The sequence below is a fragment of the Mandrillus leucophaeus genome, unplaced genomic scaffold, assembly GCF_000951045.1.
Source record: "Mandrillus leucophaeus isolate KB7577 unplaced genomic scaffold, Mleu.le_1.0 Scaffold469, whole genome shotgun sequence".
NCBI classification, from domain to species: Eukaryota; Metazoa; Chordata; class Mammalia; order Primates; family Cercopithecidae; genus Mandrillus; species Mandrillus leucophaeus.
In genome coordinates, this window is record NW_012105020.1 from 1,238,503 (window position 1) to 1,264,199 (window position 25,697).

At 41.4% G+C, this 25,697-nt stretch overlaps 1 protein-coding gene across 1 annotated transcript in view; it reads left to right on the plus strand.

Annotated features, from left to right (window-relative positions):
* WDFY1 (WD repeat and FYVE domain containing 1) overlaps positions 1 to 25,697 on the plus strand; it is a 74,590-nt gene that overhangs the window by 25,192 nt on the left and 23,701 nt on the right. Inside the window, exons 2-8 of the mRNA XM_011995073.1 lie at positions 1,967 to 2,034; positions 7,702 to 7,775; positions 13,865 to 13,919; positions 18,588 to 18,738; positions 20,853 to 20,965; positions 24,309 to 24,435; positions 25,566 to 25,671. Coding sequence (XP_011850463.1) covers positions 1,967 to 2,034; positions 7,702 to 7,775; positions 13,865 to 13,919; positions 18,588 to 18,738; positions 20,853 to 20,965; positions 24,309 to 24,435; positions 25,566 to 25,671 — 694 coding nt within the window. The remainder of the gene's footprint in view (positions 1 to 1,966; positions 2,035 to 7,701; positions 7,776 to 13,864; positions 13,920 to 18,587; positions 18,739 to 20,852; positions 20,966 to 24,308; positions 24,436 to 25,565; positions 25,672 to 25,697) is intronic.

The window sequence follows — 25,697 nt, forward strand, 5'->3', positions numbered from 1 at the left end:
CCGCCTTGTGCTCGCATAGGTCTGGCTTGCAGGCCTTGTGGTAATTGGCACTGCGTCGAGGAGGGCGTGGATGGACCTCCTGGGAAGTGCTGTGGTCAGGGGATGTGAGGGTCTCCCTGGTCTCAAGGGTCAGGGAGGACACTGCCTCCAGGACACGCTACTTATGCATCCCACCATCCAGTTTTACTTGGCCTCAAAACTGGAAACATATGGTATCAATATTTAGGCTTCATGTATTTTAGGTTAAGGGTATAAACATTTATTCAGCTCCTACTGTATGCCAGCATCTACATTGCTGTTAGAAATATAAAAATGGGTCAGGTGTAGTGACTCATGCCTCTAATACCAGCACCTTGGGATCCTGAGGTGGGAGGATTGCTTGAGCCTGGGAAGTCGAGGCTGCTGTGAGCCGTGATTGTACCACTGCACTCCAGCCTGGGCCACAGAGTGAGACTGCATCTTAAAAAATAATAAATAAGAACCGGGTGTGATGACTTATGCCTGTAATTCCAGCACTTTGGAAGGCCAAGACAGGCGGATCACTTGAGGTCAGGAGTTCGTGACCAACCTGGCCAACATGATGAAACCCTATCTCTACAAAAAAATACAAAAATTAGCTGGGCTTGTCGGCAGGCGCCTGTAGTCCCAGCTACTTGAGAGGCTGAGGCAGGGGAATCCCTTGAACCCAGGAGGTGGAGGTTGCAGTGAGCCGAGATCGTGCCACTGCACTCCAATGTGGGTGACAGAGCGAGACTCTGTCTCATCAATAAATAAATGAATGAGAAATATAAAAGTGATTGTCACAGAGTTGGCAATGGGGACAATAAGCTGGTTATGAGTACAGAGGCAGAGCAGGGCGATCACCCGCGGAGTCCCCGATGTCCTAGGGATGCAGGAGACGGAGAGGCCTGGCACCCAGAGGCCTTGAGAGTGCAGGAGCAGGAACCGCAGGGCTCCCATTGTTTCTCTGAGGTCATAAACCCGAATATTAAACTTTGGCTATTTTGGTCGTTTGTCATTTTCCTGCATGTGCACGGGATTTCCTCATCACCCTGTGCGTGTTCCGATGAAAAAGATCCCCAGAGATGTTGTGTGGAATGATTTCCTCCGGGGGGCAGAAGGCAGAAAGCCATGCCCAAGCCTGAGCCTGCTGTGTACTCCCGGTGTGTGTGGCGCCCCTCTCCATACCACTCCTCCATGAGCCTCTTCCCACTCACAGCCACCGCCTTCCTCTTGGCCCAGGCGGTCAACCACCAAGTGCACGCAGTTTGTTTTTACCAAGAAAAGCAGTTAACAGTTCTGTTTTCTTTCTATGTCATTATGTAATGAACATTTTTTTTTTTTTTTTTTTGAGACGGAGTGTCACTCTGTAGCCCAGGCTGGAATGCAGTGGTGTGATCTCGGCTCACTGTGAACTCTGCCTCCCGGGTTCACGCCATTCTTCTGCCTCAGCCTCCCAAGTAGCTGGGACTACAGGTGCCCGCCACCATGCCTGGCTAAATGTTTTTTGTATTTTTGGTAGAGATGGGATTTCACCGTGTTAGCCAGGATGGTCTCGATCTCCTGACCTTGTGATCCACCCGCCTGGGCCTCCCAATGTGCTGGGATTACAGGCGTGAGCCACCGCGCCCGGCCGAACATTTTCATATTATTAAAATGAATTGAAATTCTTACTCCTAGGTACTGCATAACTTATATCATCATACTTTATGTGACTATATATAGTATGTATATGTATATGATGTGCTTATATGATATGCTATATATGTATCTGTATATAATATATATGTTATATACTATATATGTATGTGTACATATATGTATATATTTGTCCAGTTTGTCCAGTTAATTTTATAAGGTCAGTTAGGAAATAGTATTAAACAAATTTTAAAAATTAAGTTCTCATGGAACACAAAAGATAAAATTATTAAAAACAACTCCATTTTTCCTTTTCTTTTGTCCACAGAACCATCCGGGTATGGCTGAAAAGAGACAGTGGTCAATACTGGCCCAGCATTTACCACACAATGGCCTGTAAGTAGCTGAACTATTCCATTTGAGAGAAATGTCTCTAATGTTATTGATGATTTAAATTTCAAAATATCGACTGGACACGGTGGCTCACACCTGTAATCCCAGCACTTTGAGAGGCCAAGGTGGGGAGATCACCTGAGGTCAGGAGTTCGAAACCAGTCTGACCAACATGGCGAAAGCCCGTCTCTACTAAAAATACAAAATTAGCTGGGCGTGGTGGTGTGCGCCTGTAATCCCAGCTACTCAGGAGGCTGAAGCAGGAGAATCACTTAAATCCAGAGTGGGAGGTTGCAGTGAGTCGAGGTTGCTCCACTGCACTCCAGCCTGGGCGACAGAGACTGTGTCTCAAAAAAATAAAAATAAATAAGTTTCAAAATGTCTGATTAAATATTGCTGCTAGATTTCAAAATGAGTTTCTTAGTTGCCTAATACCTCTGACAGGCTCTAATAAACTGCAGGAAAAGTCCTTTTTTTTGCAAAGGAAGTTGAGTCTATGGCTTAACTGAATTAGACTTGAGCAAAACTGAAAAAAAAAATAGGAAAATGAACATGTTCTCAGTTTTTCTTCGTCTTAACTTGGCCAACTTATATTAGTAGTAACTTTGTCCTTTGTAGTAGCCAATATTGACACGAAGAAAGGACTGTGCCCTCCATAGCGTCATGACTACCTTTGCCCAACCTTTTCACCAACCTCTGGACCATTGAGAGACATGGTCCAAGGTACAACACATTCTAAATAGAGAATTTTCTCAGCAGTCAGGTATGTTCTGTAAATAAATCTGGATGATGAAACTTCTGCTTGGAGCCTTTAAAGCAGCCCTGGAGGCCAGGCGTGGTGTCTCATACCCGTAATCCCAGTACTTTGGGAGGCCAAGGCGGGTGGATCACCTGAGGTCGGGAGTTCGAGACCAGCCTGGCCAACATGATTAAACCCCATCTCTACCAAAAATACAAAATTAGCCTGTAATCCCAGCTACTCAGGAGGCTGAGGCAGGAGAATCGCTTCAACCCGGGAAGCAGAGGTTGTGGTGAGCCGAGATCACACCACTGCACTCCAGCCTGGGCAACAAGAGCAAACTCCATCTCAAAAAAAAAAAAAAAAAAAAGCAGCCCTGGGATGTACTGACATAAAGTGACACATAAACTTTAGCCCTTGATGTGAATCTTAGCAGCATCACCATCCTTACCTCCCGCTTCTTTTCTTCAACCGTTCTTGAAAAGAAAGCCACGTAGACAATGCCTGGACGTCACCAAAGTTCAAGCGGGGAGTCAACTCCGTGATGCCAAGTAGCCAGATAGAAGGCCTCCGTAGCTGCTAATTTCCTTGAGGCTTGGTCCTTAATGAGTGATTTTCCTCAGTTAAGATTTTTAGTACACAGAGGACCCTCCCTAAGAAAAGAAAAAAGACTTCAGTGCATGCTTGATGGTTTGTTACTGAAGACCATTTCAAGTTTTCCAAAGAAGAGCTCTTGACAGTGGTCGCAGATACTGCTGATGCTGTCCACTGCTTTCTTAAGAGGTATTCCAGGGCTGTGGAGTTCGTTATAAAGACAGAGCAGTCAGTTATTCAGCAAACTACATCTCATCAGCTTGAGTCATCCTTTCAGGCACCTCTCTCCTCTGGTAGCACTTTCTCCTTTATACATATATTTCATTGTGCATGCAGCATTTAGATCCTGTAATAATTTTCACAAAAAGTTTGTCGTTTATTAGGGTTTTTTATTTTTCTGCCTTCTACCAACAGCCTGGGCAGGCTAGCCAGCTTCTCTGTCTTGGTAGTCACTCAGTGAAATTGAGAGAGACCTTCTGAAACCCTAGTATAAAGATAACTATTATGAAAGGAACAGTAAAGCTTTATAATGCATAGGACATTTGAAGACTTCTTGAAAACCTGATCATAATTTATTGTGCCAAGCAGTGGCATCTCTTCTGTTACCCATGTCTGCATGTACTGTGGATGCATAACCTTGGTTCTCACACTAAATTCTCACCTTGAGATATGAAGTAACCGATGTCTTAGTGAAGGTGTTTATGGAGCCTGTCTGATAAATTTACTTTGGAAATTTTGGCAGCAGGGTAGAGGTAGGTGGGACATCCTGGGCCTCTGAGCCGACCTGTTACCCAACCTGCCCCAGTCTCCCCAAAAGACTTGTTAGGCTAATTCCTTACTTTCCAGTGACCCAGAGATAGATCTGAGAGCTGGAAGTAGCAACAGCCTGAGGAACGCATATCAGTGCAGGGAAATGTTTTGTTATCATTGTGGAAAATGTTGTTAATACTATGGCTCTTATGCTTCCCACTCTTCCCTTCCTTCATAATTAGCATTTTGGTCATAGCTTAATCTCCCTGAGTCCTTAATCTTGAAGTTCATTCTCATTAGAATAGAGACAGAGACTGAGATGGATTTTGTCCCATATTTAGTTCAGTTACTCCTTGACTTGCATTTCCCCCAAATATTTAGTACAACTTTCTAATGAATTTCTCTCCCAGAGCACCAAAACCTTAGCAGTAGAAATGTGTGTGCTCTCTTGGCTGTTAGATCTTGAGCAAGTGGCGGTGGATCTCTCTGTCTTCAGCCCTTTTTAACTTGGCTTAACTGTCCCCTCCTGAAGGAGCTTCTAGATCAGGAAGGAGGAACTTGAAAGAACAGACACAGCTTCGCAGTGGGTAGTCGACACCTGCATGTTTGTATCTGCACATGTTCAGTGTGTTACTTCTAGATGCTTCTTTATTGCTTCTATTTGGACCTGTATCTTCTGATAAAACTGCAGATACACCACAAGAAGAAAACAGAGTGAACGAATTGTGAAAAATAACTGCTTGTCTGTTTTAGAATGACTTTTTATTTCAAAATTAAATTTAGAATACGAAAAGCAGAATGCCATGTTAGTTCTAAAAACTATCTGCAGATTATCCAATTTAGGATGTCTTAGTGGTTATATCCACCAATTTAAACTTTTTCCTGTGACTTGACAGAGTGATCAATAAGCCAAGCCTTATTATACTGCTATATGCAGTCCAATTGTGTTCTTTCTATAACATTACCTCACATAAAAAAATAACTTTCAGACTGCTTTAGCTGAAGAAAAATGGTAACTCTTGGCTTCTATCTTTACTGTGTGCTTCGTGCCTTTTTTTTGGTAATATAATTTTATGAAACCATCACAACAGCTATGCAAGGCAGATAATATTTTTACCGTTTTGTGAACAAGCAAGCTGAGGTTAGAAGGGTTAAGTTGATTTCTTGTCATTGGAATTCCAATCCATGTTCATCTATGACTCCAAACCTATGCTTCCCACCACAGTGATGGGTAGGTCCACAAACTTTTTATGCAAAGGGCCAGACAGTAAACATTTGGACTACGTGGGCCAATCTCTGTGGCACTTACTCAAGTCTGCCTTCCTAGCATGCAAGCAGTCATAAATAAGACATAAATATGGCATGTGAGCAATCATAAGTTATACATAAATGTAGCATGCAAGCAATCATAAATGAAAGGTCTGTGTTCCAAAGGAAAAAAAAAACTCTTAACAAAATATGCAGTCAGCTGAATTTGGCCCTGTGGTATGATCCACAGTTTTAAACATTTGATTTTGGACTGCAATGATGGCTTTTTAAAAGTTCATTGACTTCGCTGGGCATGGTGGCTCATGCCTGTAATCCCAGCACTTTGGGAAGCCGAGGCAGGCTGATCATTTGAGATCGGGAGTTCGAGACTGGCCTGGCCAACGTGGTGAAACCCCGTCTCTACTAAAAATACAAGAATTAGCCTGGTGTGGTGGTGGGTGCCTGTAATCCCAGCTACTTGGGAGGCTGAGACATGAGAATTGCTTGAACCCAGGAGGCGGAGGTTGCAGTGAGCTGAGATGGCACCACTGCACTACAGCCTGGGTGACAGAGCGAGACACCATCTCAAAAAAAAAAAAAAAAAAAGTTACCTGATTTGAAAGATGATTCCTGTTTTGCTTTATATCCAACTCCTCCCCTTCTATATTACATTTATATTGCTTATCTCAATTAGAAACCTCCTTTCCAGGGAGAGAGCCAGGATATCACTATATAAAACAAAACGAACTAAGGAAACCCTTTTTTTCTTTTTCAAATGTTATAATTGTCTAGCTTCATAAAATTACCCAGCACTTTGTGATTTTTACACAAAAGAGGGATTTTACATATTTATGTTGTTTGTTATAGGGTTGGGCATTAAAAAAATTGAAAAGAAGCCTAAAACTAATGCATTTAGTGCCATCTAGAAAGCAAGCAAAAATGATGACAGTGAATCTCTGAACGCATCAAAGTATGATGATTTGATTTGTCAAAGATAAGTGTATGCATGGTTATTAAAGAGCATTTTGATAGTATAAAGAGATGTGTGTGTGTGTATATATATGTATATATATCATATACATGATTGTTCTTTTCATCCCAAACATCAGTATGGTGGATAAGGAGTATACAGGCTCATAGTCAATTCTAATTGTTTTATGCACAATTTCCGTATGTACCTTTCAGAGTCAAATACGTGGTTCTTGGATGCAACTGAAACAGTCTCTATGGTCTGATCATGCAATTAGCTATGTTTTTGCTTTGGGGTACAATCCAGTATTGTAGTTTACTTCCTTTGGTGAGGATATCGGCCTACGAGAGAGAGAGAACTTTAAACTATATTCAAATGATGACTTCATTTAAAAGACATTTTTTCTTTTATCTTTTTTTTTTTTTTTTTGAGATGGAGTCTCACTATGTTGCCCAGGCTGGTCTCAACTCCTGGCCTCAAGCAATCCTCCTGCCTTGGCCTCCCAAAGTGCTGAGATTATAGGCATGAGCCACCATACCCACTTGTCTTTTACAAGAAGTTCTATTCCAAAGTAAATTCAAATTCGTTTGTTTTGTTTTGTTTTTCCCTAGCATGCATTTCCTTGTTTTGGTTCTTCCGTTGCTAACTAAAATTCCTTAGGCTGAAACAAACCCAGATATATATTTTTTCAAATGTTCCAATTTATAAATCACTTTAATTCTGATTTTTGGTAAAAGGAGACAATTTAGAATTTCTCCTTGCTGAAACTCGTTCTCTAGCCTGTGATTTCTGGAAGCGGGTAGGTAGAACATGGAAAGAGTGTTTACATGAGGAGAGGCAGCTGTTCTCCCAGTCACATAAGACTGCTATGGACAAGGAAACCTGTCTGCACCTCACAACTCACATATGCCATATATCTGCACCTCACATATGCTCACATATGCCATAGAATAGGAATTCTGGTGCTGGGAACCCATCTTTGCACAGATTCTAGCTACTCTTTGACATTTGATGGGAAGGGTGGCAGGGGCAGGATGACCTCCTGAGTGTTTTGGGCAGCAGATCACACACTGCAAGCCCTGGTCCCCAAGGCTTGCCAGACGACAGGTAGGACTTTCAGTCAGATGAAACTTCGTGCTGGCTCGCTTCACCCAGCATTATAGAAATAACTGAGAAGATTTGTGAAAATAAGGTTTTAAACTAAGGCAACAGAGAGGACTTTAATAACGTTTTCAATTTACGTAATTTTTAGAAAACATTTTTACTCTCTCTCTGTGAACCTAAATTATATAGTTCTTAATCAGTCACTTTGAAGAATGACTTAAAGTGCTTAGCTTTGCTGGTAATGTGCTCTTTGTCTTTCTGGCAGCTCCTTGCTCTGCTATGGCTTACCATCATGACAGCAGACGGATATTTGTGGGCCAGGATAATGGAGCCGTAATGGTAGGTAGCTTTTAGAATGTATTTATTATTTTCTTTATATTGACCTCCCATGTCCCTTATTGGCCAGTTAACTTTGGATTAACAGTGGATGCTTGATTGTTTGGCATGAAAAATGTTTAATTTAGGCCAGGCATGGTGGTTCACATCTGTAATCCCAACACTTTAGGAAGCTGAGGCGGACAGATCACTTGAGCCCAGGAGTTTGAAGCCAGCCTGGGTAGCACAGTGAGACCTCATCTCTACGAAAAATCAAAAAAATTATTTGGTAGTGGTGCATGCCTGTGGTCCCAGCTACTTAGGAGACTGAGGTGGGAGGATGGCTTGAGCCCAGGAGGTCAAGGCTGCAGCTAGCTGAGATTGCACCACTGCACTTTTGCCTGGGCAGCAGAGGGAAACCATGTCTCAAAAGAAAAAAAAAAAAAGTTTAATTCAGTATAGATATTAGGTCAAAAATGGATTAAATTGTTGCTTCATTTTAAACTAGTTCCTTGGAACTCAGAATGCTGTTGTAATTGATAGCTGGATGCTCAGGCTGACCCACAGATCATAGCCTTCATAGAGTGAATATGTCACCTACAGCAATCCACATCCCTCAGCCGTGATGGTGGAGAGCCTCTGTGTGTGTGTGTGTGTGTGTGTGTGTGTGTGTGTGTAGCCATTCAGCCAGCAACTCACAGAACTCTTTAAGGCAATACTTCTCAAACTATCTTTGGTAAAGGACATGATATTTAAGTTTTTAGTCTATTATAGATTGGCATTTTTGTGGGTCAAATTGTATGCATATATTTATTTTTTCTTAATTGAAATATAACTTATATAACATAATTATATTTACCATTTTAAAGTACATAATTCTGTGGTTTTGTAGTATATTCATAAGATTGTGCAACCATCACCATTCTCTAATTCCAGAATATTTTCATCACCCCTCCCTGCAAAAAAATCCCATACCCATTAGCAGTCACTCACCATTGCCCCTTCCCCCAGCTCCTGGAAATCACTAATTTACTGAATCCAAGGATTTGCCTATTTTAGACACTTTAGATAAATAGATTCATACAGTACGTGTGGCCTTTTATGTTTGTCTTTCACTTAGCATGATGATTTCAAGGTTCATGCCTGTTTGAATTAATTCACTCTTTTGGCCATGGAATAGTATTCTATACTGCACTTGGTTTATCCCTTTATTAGTTGATAGACATTTGGGTTGTTTTCACTTTTTGGCTGTTATCAATAAGGTTACTATGAAAATTCATGTACATGTTTTTTGTACATATTCAGGCTCTCGAAATCCTTGCTAACACTTGTCACTTTCTGCTTGTTTTGTTTTGTTTTGTTTTTGTTATGGTCGCCCTGGTGAATGTGAAATGGTACTAGATTGTGGTTTTGATTCGCCTTTTCCTAATCACTAGTAATGGTGAGGATCTTCTTAGGTACTTGTTGGTCATTTATATCTTCTTTGGAGAAATATCTGTTTAAGTCCTTTGCCCATTTTTAATAGAGTATTTTTTAATTGTTGAGTTGTAAGAGTTTTTTCTGTATGTTAGATACTAGACCCTTATATATGTTCTGCAAATATCTTCTCCTAAGAGCTGCATTTTTACTTTATTTTTAAAGTTTAGTGAAGTCCAATTTATTTATTTATTTATTTTGGCTACTTAAGCTTTAGATACCATATCTAAGAAGCCATTGCCTAATCCAAGGTCATTTATACCTATGAAGATAAGTATAAATCAAGATTTACACCTGTATTTTCTTCTGAGAGTTTTATAGTTTAGCTTTACATTTAGATCTTTGGTTTATTGTAAGTTAATTCTTACATGTGGTATCACAGAGGGGTTCCACATTTATTCTTTCGTATGTGGACATCCAGTTATCCCAGCACCAATTGTTGAAAAGACTATTTTTTTCCCATTTAATTGTCTTGGCATCTTTGTCACAGAGCCAGCCAGCCGAGAGCCAGGGAAGTTTCCAGAAGTCAGTGTCCAGAAGACCCAAGTGAGAAGGATCTCTGTGCATCAGAGGACTCAGAGGAGGTTATAGTGGCTTGCTGGTGCGGGGCGATAGGGAGGCACCCTAGGAAGATTGGAGAAGTGGGCAGAGGCCGCCAGGTCGTGCAGGGTATTGTAGGTCTGGGTAAAGCTTTAAATTTTAATGTAATTGTAGTGAGAAGCTGTTAAAGTGTTTTCAGCAGATGAATAGCATGATATAATTTACATTTTTCAAAGATCCCTCTAGCTGCTGGGTGGAAAACGGATGAGGGGCGGCCAGAGTGGCGGTGGGATAATCGGGCTGTTTAGCGGTCTGGGTGAAAGGACAGTGGCCATGAAGGAGGACAAGTGGATGGACTTGAGATAAGTCTTGGAGACATCTGAGATAAGTTGACTGTGTAGAGGAGAGGAAGAGAAGTCAGGTGACAGCCAGATTTTTGGCTTGAGCAGTTGGGTAGGAAGTAGTATTGTTTCCTGAGAAGGGTGAGGCTGGGCTGGGGAGGCAGTTGGAGGGAAGGGGACAGTGAGAGCCAGCCTCGTTTGAGATACCGGTGAGCTTCTGACTGGCCATGTGAAGTTGGCACAGGATAAACAAAACTGGAGCCCCGGAGAGGTCTGGGCAGAGGACATCATCATCAGGTCATTTTTCAAGCCACAAGAATGATTGAGTAGCTGGGGAGGGAATGAAAGAAGTCGGGGCCCAGACCTGAGGCCTAAATAATGACAGCGTTTTGGAGTAGAGTCAAAGGGGAGGCCAGCCAGGGAGGAGGGGAAGTGATGATCCTTGAGTGTGACTTTAAGGGGCCCAGACCACCTTATGTAAGCTGAGTTTCCTGACCTTGCGTAGTCACACCAGTCATTGAGGGGACTTAACTAAAATACAGATTCCCCAGCTCTGTGCCAGACCCAGAGCTTCGGAATCACTAGGGAGGGACCTGGGGATCTGTATAATAAGTAGTAAGTCCTCTAGGTGAACCCAAGGATCAAGTGCTTTAGGGAAACTACATGGTTTCGCTAATGAGGAACAGGAGCAGGTTTCTGGTTTTTGTCAGCTCAGAAATGTGTAGCAGGCTTTGAAGGGACAAGGCTGAAAGTATGGGTGCCAGTTAGGAGGCTGCCTCCAGATCCCAGTGTGAGATCGTGAAACACCGGGGTGGGGAGGAGAAGAGGCTGTGGCCTCAAGAACTGTCTGGGAAGCAGGGCTGGGTGTTTGAATAAAGGTGTGTGTTGAAATAGAGAGCCGCTTTAAGATGACTTTCAGGTTTCTAGCCAGGAGTTAGCTGCTTCAGAGACTGAAAAGATGCTGATCTTTTTTGGGGAAAGGTGATGAGTTAAGTTTTGAGAACTGAACTTGGGTGTGTGTGCCTGAACCTCAGGGTTTGGTCTGGGCAGGGGTTGGGAGTTCCCTGAATGTAGACGTCAGTGGAAACTACAATGGTGGCTGCCGTGAACTAGACAGAGCTGGTAGATTGAGAAAAGCAGAAGGCCAAGGTCACATTCCTAGGGAAATGTCAATATTTAAAGAAAAGCCAGAGGGCTGGGAGCCTAAAGGAGAGACAGGAAGAATAGGCAAAGAGGGAGGAGAGCCAGCCAGGACAGTGCAGCCGCGGAAGCCGGAGGGCAGTGAGTTTCAGGGAGGAGGTGAGTAAAGGTGTCAAGAGCAGGAGGGAGAGGATGAAATTAGGCCTGGGCAGTGCTCTTGGGATGGCACTTAGAAGGCAGCTGCTGATAACAAGAAGAGCCTTTCCATGCAGTGGGGTAGCCCTGGTGAGCCATGGACTGAAGTGTGACTGGGAGATGAGGGAGCCAGACAGCCTGAGGGTAACCAGGGTGGGCTGATCATTAGAGAAGCTTTTGGCTGAGAAGGGGACAGCAGAAGTAGAAGTATAGTTATGAGAGTTTCTTTTTTTTTTTTACTGAAAGCAGCAGCCTTGGACCAGGTGTGGTGGCTCATGCCGATAATCTCAGCCCCGTGGGAGGCTGAGGCAGGAGGATTGATCCCAGGAGTTGGAGACCAGCCTGGGCAATATAGTGAGACCTCATTTCTACAAAAATTGAAAAAATAGCTTATTGTGGTGGCATAACCATGTAGCCCCACTACTCAGGAGGCTGAGGTGGGAGGATCACTTGAGCCTGGGAAGTGGAGGTTGCAGTGAGCAGAGATTGCACCACTGCACTCCAGCCTGAATGGCAGAACAAGACCCTGTCTCAAAAGAAGGAAAAAAAAAAAAAAAGAAAAAGCAGCAGCCGCCTTGATGTAAGGGTCAAGAAGAAAGATCCAGTAGAAGGGACAGGCTCCCTGCCCATGCAGTTCACACAGCAGCGGGTGGCAGGCAAGGGTGCTGGAAATGCATGACACAGTAGTGAATGCCAAAGCTCTCCGTTTTAGCCTTCAGTAAATTTTATGGGAATATCATGATGATGTGCATGCACATATATAACGAGAAGCCACTAAGTACAAACTTCACATAGTGCAGTAGTGCAGTGTTGGTGCATTTATCTCCCTAGAGACCCTTTTTGTGGCCTTCAGTTCAAGGGGAGACTGTCATTATAGGATGGCACATAAGAACTGTTACAGTTGTTCAATGGAAAGGGGCAAGGCAAATCCAATTTAACATTAGTCAGCAGTTGATCAATTGCTCTTCCACTGAATATGGATGAATATATACCGTGCTGATACATTTTTTCTACTTTGCAAAAACAAGATGGAGAACAAGAAATCTGTATTCTTTTGTGTGCTTTTTTCCCCCCTCACTCTGGTCTGTCAGCAATTCATAATATCTATGTCAATTTAGCATTGATCAATAATAGTATTCTTGGCTGGGCGCAGTGGCTTATGCCTATAATCCCAGCACTTTGGGAGGCCAAGGCGGGTGGATCACTTGAGACCACGAGTTCAAGACCAGGCTGGCCAGCATGGTGAAACCCCCATCTGTACTAAAAATACAAGAAAAATTAGCCAGGTGTGATGGCACACACCTTTAGTCCCAGTTACTCAGGACTCTGAGGCACAAGAATCGCTTGAATCCAGGAGGCGGAGGTTACAGTGAGCTGAGATTGCATCACTGTACTCCAACCTGGATGACAGAGCGAGACTCTGTCTCAAAATAATAATAATATAATAATAATAATGGTAGTACTAGTAATTAGTGATTTTTCTTTAGAGTTTTATTTTCATAGTTTTATGTTGAGGTTGATTTTTTTTCCCAATAAAACATATGTACTTTAAATTTCTTTTCCAAGTTATAAAGGATTACATCTATAGAAAATTTGGGGCCAGGTGCAGTGGCTCACGCCTGTAATCCCAGCACTTTGGGAGCCCGAGGTGAGTGGATCACCTGAGGTCAGGAGTTCGAGACCATCCTGGCCAACATGGTGAAACCCCATCTCTACTAAAAATACAAAAATTAGCTGGGTGTGGTTGTGCACTCCTGTAATCCCAGCTACTCGGGAGCCTGAGGCAGGAGAACCGCTTGAACCTGGGAAGCAGACGTTGCAGTGAGCCGAGGAAGCAACAAGAGCGAAACTCTGTCTATAAATAAATAAATAAATAAAATTTGGAAAACACAGGAGTATAAAAAGAAGCCAAAAACCACCTACAATCTCAACACTTCTTTTTTGTTGTTGTTGTGTGTGTTTGTATATTAAATAGGTGTACTTTCCCCCACTAAATTGCTGAGCTACCCAGCGCCCTGTTTTTACTTTGCTGAGAGCTCTGTTAGTGAGGGGTCTTTGCAGTTTTGCTTTAATATGCAGTGTCTTGAGGGGTTTTTTGTGTCCCTAAGAGAATACAGTTTTGTAGTAGGAGGGAGAAGGAATACGGAGTGCTGATTTGGGCAGGAAGAAGTGGACACAAATCCCATGCTGGTCAGCAGCACTTACTTTTGTTCAATTAGGTCTGTTCTCCCAAAGCGATGTTGGCCTGAGGACAGGTCTGATGAAAGAAGCAATTCATATCATTCCTAAATAACTCGTCTTAAGTCCCAGGTCTTGTGAGAATCATTTTTGGATTTTACTTCGTTTTTGAAAGTTAAGTTTCTGTTGTTTTATAAAACCATAACACTCTTAAAATTTTTTATTTCGTGCATTTGCTTTTAGGAATTTCACGTTTCTGAAGATTTTAATAAAATGAACTTTATCAAGACCTACCCAGGTAATTATAATACATATTATCTTGCATACACATACATGTAGACATACACAAAACTAGAACATCATCTCTTATGCTGAAAATTAGATTTTCACATTAACTTGTTAGTTTTGTTAACCCCACAATGAGAGAGACTGTTGTCTTTTAGTGATATTTCAGCTTTTTCTTGCTCATTAGCATTTAAAATTTTGTATATCAGGCACATTATCAGATTTAATTAACCATTCTTTTATCGTTGGATATGTGTACCGCTTCCATTTTTTTGATCACACACACTACTCTTCATACATGTATGTGTGTGTATATAACTGTGAGTGTGTGTACAGTTTTTTGATATGTGTATACATGTGTGTGTGTGTGTGTATTCTTGAATAAGTGTATACACATATGTGGAGGGGTATTCTTGACTGTTATTCTGACTCTAATCCTATAATGCATTTGTTTCATTTTGTTTTGTTTAAATAGAGACGAGATCTCAGTATGTTGCCCAGGCTGGTCTCGAACTCCTGAGCTTAAGTGACCCTGCCATCTCAGTCTCCCAAAGTGCTAGAATTCAGGTGTGAGCCACCACACCTAGCCAAATCTGTAATTCTGATTATTTAAGACAAATCCCTAAGTGCTCAGTGAGGAATTTTTTTTTTTTTTTTAAAGACAAATTCCTACAAAGTGGAATAACCAGGTCAGACATTAAAAAGTTTTTTAAATGCCCTAGATTTACTTTGCAAACTGCTTCACAGCAGTAGTGCAAGTTTTTACAGTCCTGCGAATGGCGACTGAGAATACGTGTTCATGACGTCTTCACAACATTGCTGCCTTATAATTTCTTTTTCCTGTTTAATAGTCAAGAAAGTTCGCAATTTGAAAATGATTTAAGCTTTATTTAATGTTGACCACTTGTCGTATTTTCTGAATGTCTGTTTATGATTTTGTGCGTATTCCCAGGGAGGTGTAGTGTTTTCTAACTGATTTGTAAGCACTTTTCACTACAAAGCTATCAATACTTTGTGGCATCTGTGACATATACCTTTTTTTCAGTTTTTACTTTATTTAGTAAATTTCAGTATTTTAAAACTTAACAAAAGCAAGATCCCAATGACAACTTCAGATTGAAGTTGCAAAACTAAAGCGTTTTGATTAAGTTGTGGATTCCCGTCAGACCAATTAGCTGATTCCCAGAAACTTCACCAGAAGACATAACATGTAGCCTCATTTTATTCACTCTATACTTCTAAATTTTATATTTAATGCTTGTGGATAAAGGTAAGAATTAGAGTGTAGATGTTTTACATACATGTTAATCTTGGTGAAATGTGGTCTAATGATAGGATACTTTATTAAGAAGGCCAAATTGCTTTTTCCTATGTATTGTTTCACCTGTTCCAAATTTAAAATAGGAGAAAAGCGTCCAGGTGCAGTGGCTCACCCCTGTAATCCCAGCACTTTGGGAGGCCGAGGCAGGTGCATCACTTGAGGTCAGGAGTTTGAGGCCAGCCTGGCCAACGAGGTGAAACCCCGTCTCTACTAAAAATAACAAAAATTAGCCGGGTGTGATAGCACATGCCTGTAGTCCCAGCTACTCAGGAGACTGAGGCAGGAGAACTGCTTGAACCCGGGAGGCGGAAGTTGCAGGGAACCGAGATCGCACCACTGCGCTCCAGCCTGGGCAACAGAGCGAGATTCCATCTCAAAAATAAATAAATAAAATAGGAGAACAGTGATGCAACCATGCCCATACATTTGCCCTTGGAGTATGTTGGTCAGGGAAACTGTTTTGTGACAATGAATGATAACACTTTCCAATCCTGCATTGAGTAATGTATTACTAGCATGATGGTGTTATTGTAACACCAGAAACAACTTTGAATTCTCAGCTATCATGCATGAGTTTATCTTTAAAATAATCAAGACTCTGTAAGTTCCTTTACGAGGTATATACCTACAAGTTTGAAGACCTTTAAATGCCTGATTTGGAGACCCTTAAATGCCTGGTCAATGTTTTTGTCAAAAGGCAAATTCCTTAATAAATTATTTCACCTGGCCTGTTGTGGTAGCTCCCACCTGTAATCTTAGCACTTTGAGAAGCCAAGGAGTTTGAGACCAGCCTGGGCAACATAGACCATACCTCTGTGAAAAATTAGCCAGCCATGGTGGCACACACTGTAGTCCCAGCTACTTGGGAGGCTGAGGCGGGAGGGTCATTTGAGCCCAGGAGTTAGAGATTACAGTGAGCCATCATCAGACCACTGCACTCTAGCCTGGGCAACAGAATGAGACCCTGACCCCCCTTTTAAAAAAAAAAAAAAAGAGTGTGTGTGTGTGTGTGTATTTTTCATCTGTCATTAAGGATGAAATTATTTCATACTCACATCTCATGTTATCATCTCATGTTATTTTTATCTATATTTTGGTTGTCAAAGTTCTTTTTTTTTTTTTTTTTTTTTTAGAAAGAGCCTCACTCTGTTGCCCACACTGGAGTGCAATGGTGCGATCTTAACTCACTGCAACCTCCGCCTCCAGGGTTCAGCCGATTCTCCTGCCTCAATCTCCCTAGTAGCTGGGATTATAGGTGCGAGCCACCATGGCCAGCTAATTTTTTGTATTTTTGGTAGAGACGGGGTTTCACCATGTTGGCCAGGCTGGTCTTGAACTACTGGCCTCAAGTGATCCACCCGCCTTGGCCTCCCAAAATGCTGGAATTACAGGCATGAGCCACCATGCCCCGTCAGTTGTCGTAGTTCTTTATGGGCTATAAGGCAGCATAGGTTTCTTTTGCAGTGGTTCTTGGACCTTTATATTTCATTGACTAATAACATTTTAGAAAACTTTTGGAGGACTAATATAGGGATTGCTGTATTTTTTATTTTGCCAAGTGAGAGTTTAAAAACTAAAAATGAAGCAAAATAAGCATGACTATATCTCACCATAGTTTCACAAAAGAAAGGACATCTAAAAAATACAAAACAGCAGAAAGGATGTAATCTTAGAAATAGGATGGTTCTTCCCAGGAAAAAATAGTTGACTATTCACTACAGCATCTTTACCGCAAACTAGTTTAAACCCTATGACTATTTGGCCCGAGTTTAACAACTACAGGTTTAGTGGAAAAAGTGTTTTGAGTCAGATAGACCAAATTAATCTATAATTTATTAGACTTTGGGCATATATTGATATTGATATTTAATTTATATTTATAAATATTTAATAAATACTTAATATTTGCTTCTCGGTTTTCTTATCTGAAAATCAGTATAATAATACACACCCTGTATTTATGCAAATTAAATATTAAAGCAGACAAAGCATTAGGCTCCACGTCAGACGCTAAGACAGATCTTACAAGACATGGCCTACTCAAATTTAATATTTTTTTCAGTTTTAAATTTTTATTTCTTAATTAGAGACAGAGTCTCACTGTCTTACCCAGGCTGGAGTGCAGTGGTGCAAACATAGTTCGATGTAACCTCCAACTCCTGGGCTCAAGAGATCTCCCACCTCAGCCTGCTGAGTAGCTAGGACTACAGGCAAGTGCCACCATGCCCAGCTGGTTTAAAAAAATTTTTTTGTAGAGATGGGGTCTTGCTTTGTTGCCCAGACTGGTCTCCAACTCCTGGCCTCAAATAGTCCTCCTGCCTCGGCCTCCCAAAGCGCTGGGGTTATAGGTGTTGAGCCACTGTGCCCAGCTGAATTTAAGATTAATAGCTCTCATAGCATCCTTTAAGTTTCAGAATCCTTCATGAGTATGTAATTGTTCAATGTAACCTTTTAGCGGTGGATGAATCTGACTTTCACGTAGACTTTTGGGGAGAGTCCCTCAGTTCTTCCTAAGCAGTCTGTACAGCTGAGAGCAAGGTCAGCAGTCTCTCTGTCTGGTCTTTGACTTCATTCATCAGATTGGACGCTTATTAAACATCTACTGCATGCAAAGTTCTGTACCAGATGAAGTAGAAGGCAGGTAACACTGCCCTGGTGTGGCTTATAATCGACCTGGAAATCTTTCCAGAGTTAGGTAACAGACAGAAAACCTTCCTCATTCTCAGCTGTTATTTTGGAACAGAGAATTTCACAAAAGCTTTGTCTTTATGAATAATAAAATGTTACACACTGATAAAAAGTATTCCAGAAACAAAACACATAACACCACTTTTTAATTTTAGAAAACTGCCATTGCTCTTATTTAGAATGCCAGTGTTTTCGGAAGGTTCAAAACACTGAAGTTACAGACGATTAAAAAAACATTGCCCTGTTACAACTGCTGCTTTCCACATGGTCCTCGTTCATAAAGTTTTTTAGAGCAAAGTAAAAATGTTCTCTTGAGCATAGCAAAAAAAAAAATTATATATATATAATATATATATTTTGTATATATAACATATATATATATATTCTAAGCTAGTATTTGATTTCTCTTTGGGCATTACTCTTTAATGATTCCTAGCTTCTGGTGGCCACGACTGTGGGGAGCAGAGGGCAGGGCCTTGGAGAGAGCCTGTGCTAGTGAGTTGTTGAGCTGGGGCGGGTTGTCTGAAATATATTCACAGAGGATAGGCATTTCCAGTACACTCTTGTACACAACTGTGTCCCGGCTGAGCGGATTGAGAGATTGAGCCTCAGTTCTTCCCCATGGAGTGCTGTTTCTGGAGATGACATCTCTTCACCTTTCTGTTCCTGCAGCTCATCAGAACCGGGTGTCTGCGATCATCTTCAGCTTGGCCACAGAGTGGGTAATCAGTACTGGCTACGACAAGTGTGTGAGCTGGATGTGCACGCGAAGCGGGAACATGCTCGGGAGGCACTTCTTCACGTCCTGGGCTTCGTGTCTGCAGTATCCTTCAGAGCCACGGACCTCTCCTTCCCCTGGCCTCTGCTTCTCGGTGTTTGGTTCTGAATCTCATCCCAAACTGCTAATTGAGATCTAAAGACTGAATGAAACCTATTTAAGTTTGGGCAAAAGTAATTGTGTGTTTTTTTTTTTTTTTTGCCATTGAAAGTGATTGCAAAAATTGCAATTACTTTTGCACCAACCTAATACATATTTCACCGAAAATCCAAGAACTTCCATATTTGCTTTTCTTGCTGTAAATTGGGTTTATTAAAAATAATAATGAAATGAATTGTTCTCTGCTGGGAGGTGCTGTAGGTTTTTAATACAAAATTGTAGAAAACCCAGGCCCATTAATGCAAACCCTTCCTCTCACATCTTTGCGTTTCTAATGGAAAGACTTTTTATTGTGTGAAGAAAGGAAAACAGGAACTTGTCTTCTAGTAATTGGTTATTTGCAGACTCTGTAAGTGTATATACTGAATATTCAGGGTTTATAGCCTTGGGATTTATTCCTAAATGGGCTACAAGGAGTTTTACACAAAACTTTTGCTTAATGCTTTTTTGTGTGTGGAGAGGACCCATAATCCTTATAAAACTCTCAAAGATGGCTCAGGATCCCCCAAAGTGCTGAAAATCACTGCCTAAAAAATTCCTGCTACTACATGGAATTTGCTTCCTGTAGAGCTCGCCCTTCCCTAAGAATCTCCCTGCCTGCTGTGAATCTTAGTGATGGCAAGATCAAGGTTATCAACAACAGGCAGACACCCCGTGGTAGTTTCTCTCTCAGAGTTGAATGTCTGGCACAGTAAAATTCCATCCATTGAAAGCCTTTCTTTACAATGTTTGCTACAAATGAATGCACAGCGTGAGATATTTAAAATAGTACCATATACTTTAGGATCAAACAAGCAAAAAATACTCAGATACAGTGTGTGCTACATAAGCATTTTTGTTATGTGCTAGGCCTCTGATAATGGATTTGTAGAAAATGACACAGAGTCACAGTCATGCCCTAGTTTACCGTGCTCTTTTTGACTGTGTTTTGGAAGAGTGATAGTTATCCTGTTGTAAATAGCTTTCATATTATAAATACTAGTTAACATGTTGTGTATAAATTTCTGGTTTTCCAGAAATATCTATGGCCACAAATTGAGAAAGTAATGAGTTGTGACCAATAGTTAATGTATTTTCTAAATTTAAATGTACTACCACCACAAACAGCTGCATTTTGGATTATTGAACTATCCACAGTAATTTAAAGTGAATCATCCTCTTCATTTATAGCAAAATTCTCTAGGCCAAAAGAAACATGGATTCATGTCTTGTGTTTACTGTCAGATTTGCATTATTTTCAGAGATATTTCATAAATAACCATTACGTTTCAGAGCTTTCTTGCTGTTTTCAGTAGTTAGCATTCTTTTCTTTTCTTTCTTTTTTTTTTTTTTTTGGCTCTGTCACCCAGGCTGGAGTGGTGCAGTGGTATCATCTCAGCTCACTGCAACCTCTGCCTCCTGGGTTCAAGCTGTTCTCTTGCCCCAGCCTCCCAAGTAACTGGGATTACAAACGTGTGCCACCACACCAAACTAATTTTTTGTATTTTTAGTAGAGACAGGGTTTCACCATGTTGGCCAGGCTGGTCTTGAACTCCTGACCTCAAGTGATCTGCCCACCTCAGCCTCCCAAAGTGCTGGGATTACAGGCATGAGCCACTGCACCCAGCCCAGTAGTTATCAGTTTCACTCTTTGACACTTTGTTGTACTTGATTATGTCTACTTATTTTTGTGTGTGTCTGCACTACCAGCTCTTTTTTTATTGCCAGTTCCTGGGATCTTGCTTGATATAGTAACAGGCACTCAATGAGTTCTTGTTGAATGAATGAATATAAACTTTCTCAGTAATAACAGCTGTTTTAATGTTTACCTTCAATATTTACATATTGCATGATTTTCAGTTGGGTATTTCCTTTTTTGTTATAGTTTTAGGTATATGCTTATTCTCTTTAAAATGCATGTTTTCTAACTTTGAAAACTAACTTTGACTAATGCTGGTGTCTCTCTTATGAGAGGATTTTCAGGTGATTTCTGTTCTACATCCTTGACTGCTTCTCCTCAGATACGACTTTGACACTCAGTATGCTTTCGTTGGTGATTGTTCTGGGCAGATCACCCTGCTGAAGCTTGAACAGAACACGTGTTCAGTCATCACAACCCTCAAAGGACATGAAGGTAGGCTAGAATATCACCCAAGAGTGTTTTTTGCCTAACTTGGGCATTCAAATTCAGTTCTCCACTACGTGAATTCATGAATGCTCTGTTCCTCATGATCTGTCAGATTTCATTTTGATTGGCCAGATATGGGATTCAGAGTGAAAACTAAGTGAAGGTGGGGTGATGGGTTCATTTCATATTGTCGAAATCTCTTCTAAATTGCTTGTGTGGATAATACTTTCTATGTTGCTTACCTTTTTAAATTAAGTTATGGCTGGCACATTGGTTCACACCTGTAATCCCAGCACTTTTGGGGGCCGAATTAGGTGGACCACCTGAGGCCAGGAGTTCAAGACCAGCCTGGCCAACACAGCAAAACTCCCTCTCTACTAAGAATACAAAAATTAACCAGGCATCGTGGCGCATACCTGTAATCCCACCCCTAGCTACTTGGAATGCTAAGGCAGGAGAATCACTTGAACCCAGGGGCAGAGGTTGCAGTGAGCCGAGATTATGGCACTACACTCCTGCCTGGGCGACAGAGTGAGACTCTGTCTCAAAAAAATAGAAATAAAAATAAAATAAGTTATCATGTTGACAAGACCTTTAAAATTACTTCTAACTGGTAAAACCTTTGGAAGAGTTGTTGTTATTACTTTAAAAAATTTTATCAGTTTCTAAGCCCCTGAGCAAGACCTGATAAATACAATTAGAAGGAATGTGTGGGCTGGTTCAGCCTCTGCTTGGGAAACCTACCCTGCGTAGGTACTGAGGGGAAAGAATTATTGGGTGCAATGTCATTTCTGTAGTGCAGTGGGTTAGTGAAGCTCTGTGGAGGGGTTTTTAAAGTCCGTTGATTGTATGTGACTCGCCACATACACACATGTAATAAAGAGGTTTCATTAGATGCTGTATTGGGCCATTCTTGCATTGCAATAAAGAAATATCTAAGACTGGGTAATTTATAAAGAGAAGAGGTTTAATTGGTTCGTGGATCTGCAGGCTGTACAGGAAGCATGGCACCAGCATGCTTCTGGTGAGGGCCTCAGGAAGCTTATAGTCATAGCACAAGGTGAGGTGTGAACAGGCACATCACATGACCAAAGCAGGAGTGCGGGTGTGGGGGTGCCAGACACTTTTAAACAACCATATCTCAAGGGAGCTCATTTACTATCTCAAGGAGAGCACCAAGGGGATGGCACTAAACCATTCGTGAGAAATCCACCCCCATGAGCCAACTACCACGCCCCACCTGCAACACTGGGGATTAGTTTAACATGAAATTTAGAGGCCGGGCCCAGTGGCTCAAACCTGTAATCCCAGCACTTTGGGAGGCTGAGGTGGGCAGATCACTTGTGGTCAGGAGTTCGAGACCAGCCTAGCAACATGGTGAAACCCTATCTCTACTAAAAATACAAAAAACATTAGCTGAGCGTGTTGGCGGGCGCCTGTAGTCCCAGGTACTCAGGGAGGTTGAGGCAGGAGAATCTCTTGAACCCGGAAGGTGGAGGTTGCAGTGAGCCAAGATCATGCCACTACACTCCAACCTGGGTGACAGAGGGAGACTCCATCTCAAAAAAAAAGATAAAAATAAAAATATATATATATATCTCAAGGAAATTTAGAGGGGACACATGTCTAAACTGTGTCAGATGCTAAGCTGTAATGGATTGAAGTTTTCATACCGATCACAAGATCAAATTCTGATATGTGTCACAAAATACAAGCTTTGAGGCCCTCTGGTTTATGGAGAACGGGGGAGTTGCTGAAAGAATTAATGATGAACTTATTTATGACCATAGTTAGCGTTTTAGTTGTAACAAGTTATAATAAATGTACACTATGCTTTCTATGTAATCTATTTAAGTGAAATAGAGTATATCAAATCAAGGACCCTGTAGGGGAAAAGAAGAAAAGAGAACAGCAAGTTAAAATGGATTTGGGCAGGAAAGCAGAGGCCCGTGAAGAAACCACTTTCTGTTTATGACTAATTCTCTCATGACCCCCAGGCTCGTCAGTTTTTTCAGGGTTGCTAAAGGCAGAATGGGTCTGGTAACTACTTAGTAGTTTTCATGTTGAAAGACCGTATTTATCTGCTTTTAGGCCTCTAACTGAAATGGATGGCACACAGATTACACAGGGTCAAAAGTCATGTGAAACTAACCCCTGAAGCCTTCGCAGAATATTTCTTTGTTTCTACTTTTGTTCTGTTTTTGGAAAGTGTGTGTGAGAAAGTAGTTTCTGTTTGCTTTTGAATATGGCATCATTAATTCTCTGTATACCTACCAAAATTATTATTAGCTTGTGTGGCTGGTTCAGTTTTACTAAGTTGATTAATAATGTTTTTTCTAGACAAACAGCAGTCGATGAACAGGGAAAGGATCTACTGAAAGATCCACCTGTATGTAGAAAGAAAGATTTCCTCAAGGGTTTCAAATTTGATAAGTTAGCCAATATAAAGTATGAAATGGGAAGTTCAGATTTTTCACTTAAATTACTTGGCATAATTGTGTAGTGTACAACAGACTTTTTTCTGTGGTACTTAATTTTCTTAAACATAGACATCTTGGGGTAAAACACCTGAAAGGTTCCAGAGACCCAGAATAATCTAGATTTTTTATCTTGTGTAGGTTGGACACAGTAAACTTTACTGGTTTTTCTCACTAAATATTACTAGCATTTTTTTTTCCCAGTAACTTTTTCTGAACATTTCATATGTAAGCTACTTTGTAATTTTTGGCACAGAACAAGGAGAAACTTCTTTAAAAATCTTTGTATTCCAAGCAATTTTTTTGGTTGTTTGTTTTTTGGTTTTTTTTTGAGACAGAGTCTGCCTAAGCTGGAGTGCAGTGGCGCTATCTTGGCTTACTGCAACTTCCACCTCCTGGGTTCAAGCAATTCTCCCTCCTTAGCCTCCCAAGTAGCGGGGATTACAGGAAGCCGCCACCATGCCCAGCTAATTTTTTTTTTTTTGTGTTTGTTTTTGTAAAAACAGGGTTTCACCATGTTGGCCAGGCCTAGTCTCGAACTCCTGGCCTCAAGTGATTTGCCCTCCTCAGCCTCCCAAAGTGCTGGGATTATAGGTGTGAGTCACCATGCCCAGCCCCAAGTAGTTTGATGCACAATTGAAAAATTCTAATCTTACAACTGTGGATAATGGTGCTGTGTCTCCTGTATGACTCATGATGGCATGGTTGAATGACCCGTTGTACACCATGAAGGTACCTTTTTGCTTAAAGACTCAACTGATCCTAGTTTGGTCTTCAGCTGTCAAATGTGTGCCTCCTGATGTAGAGTTATATTTTACCTCTCCTCCCTCCCCTCTCCCCTGCCTCCCTCTCTCTCTCTCACAAATCCCTAGGTAGTGTCACCTGCCTCTGGTGGGACCCTATTCAGCGGTTACTCTTCTCAGGAGCATCTGACAACAGCATCATCATGTGGGACATCGGAGGAAGAAAAGGCCGGACGCTCTTACTTCAGGGCCATCAGTGCGTGACCACTTGTGGGGGTGGGGAAAGAATCCGAGTTAGTGGGGAGCTAGTGAAAGGCATTAGTAGTCTGATAACACTTTCTGCAAACCCCACCTTCTAAGATGGCAATTATCATTGATAGCGCTCAGTTCACTTTTAACTGCTTTCTGTCAGCCCCAAGTGTCTGATGTTTAGTAGCAAAACAATAACAAAACACAAGTACAGGGCTTTCTTCCTTCTTAGTCCAAAGAGCACTTGCCACTTTCTCTCTTAAGGAGTCACCCCGTTGAAATATCTGATTAAGGCAGGCATAGAACAGAGATGCAGGTGAGGATTTTGACCATGGAAGGTTGCATATAACATGATGCTAAGCTGTTCTTGAGCTGGGAGCCTAACTTGTTTTTTGTTTTTGGTTTTTTTATTCTAAAAGATACTGAATTGAGAAATAATGTCTAGTTTGACAGTGGAATTCACCTGAGTGATACCATTGTATATTTAGGATCTTGCCCTCTATCCTTGAAAGAAAAAGAAATACCTCTTCACCCCGCTTTCCTTTCTTTCCTTTTTGGCTAGACTGCAGCTGTTACTGTAATCACAGTCAAGCTGAAAATTAGCTGAGGAAACATATTGTACACTATAACAGGCCAAGAGCTTGTTTCCTTGGGCATCCTAAAGGGGAGTATGACAGGCACGCAGGAGGGACAGAGGTCTTCACCCCATCTGTGTGTGTGTCTGTGCACACTAGCGATCTTTGTGGTGTTGGACTCCTTGTTCATATGAATTGTGTTCAGTAAGGGAGTTAAACCTCCTTTGTTCTTTTTTGTTTCTGAACAAATAGATAAATCTTATGCATCTGAAAGGGAAATCATGGTGATTGGTCCCGAAAACCATAGCCCTCATCAAATCTCTGGCCTACAATTCTTAATGACTGATTTGAAAGTCTTCGTATGTTTTATAGAAAGTATCATTCTGTATTATGAGTTATAAAATGCCAAGTAAAGTTTATACTAGAATTCATTTTACCATGCTGGATAGTCAGTGGTAAAATACCACTTGCTGGTTTTAATGAGAACGATTTGAGCCTAAATGAGATAGTTCCCGTGTTTTTCCACATGGAGACAAGTGACTATTGTGTGTGCTGTTTGCAGTGACAAGGTGCAGTCGCTGTGCTACCTTCAGCTCACCAGGCAGCTCGTCTCCTGTTCCTCGGACGGCGGAATTGCAGTGTGGAACATGGATGTTAGCAGAGAAGAGGTAAGAGACAAGGGCAAGTCCAGGCC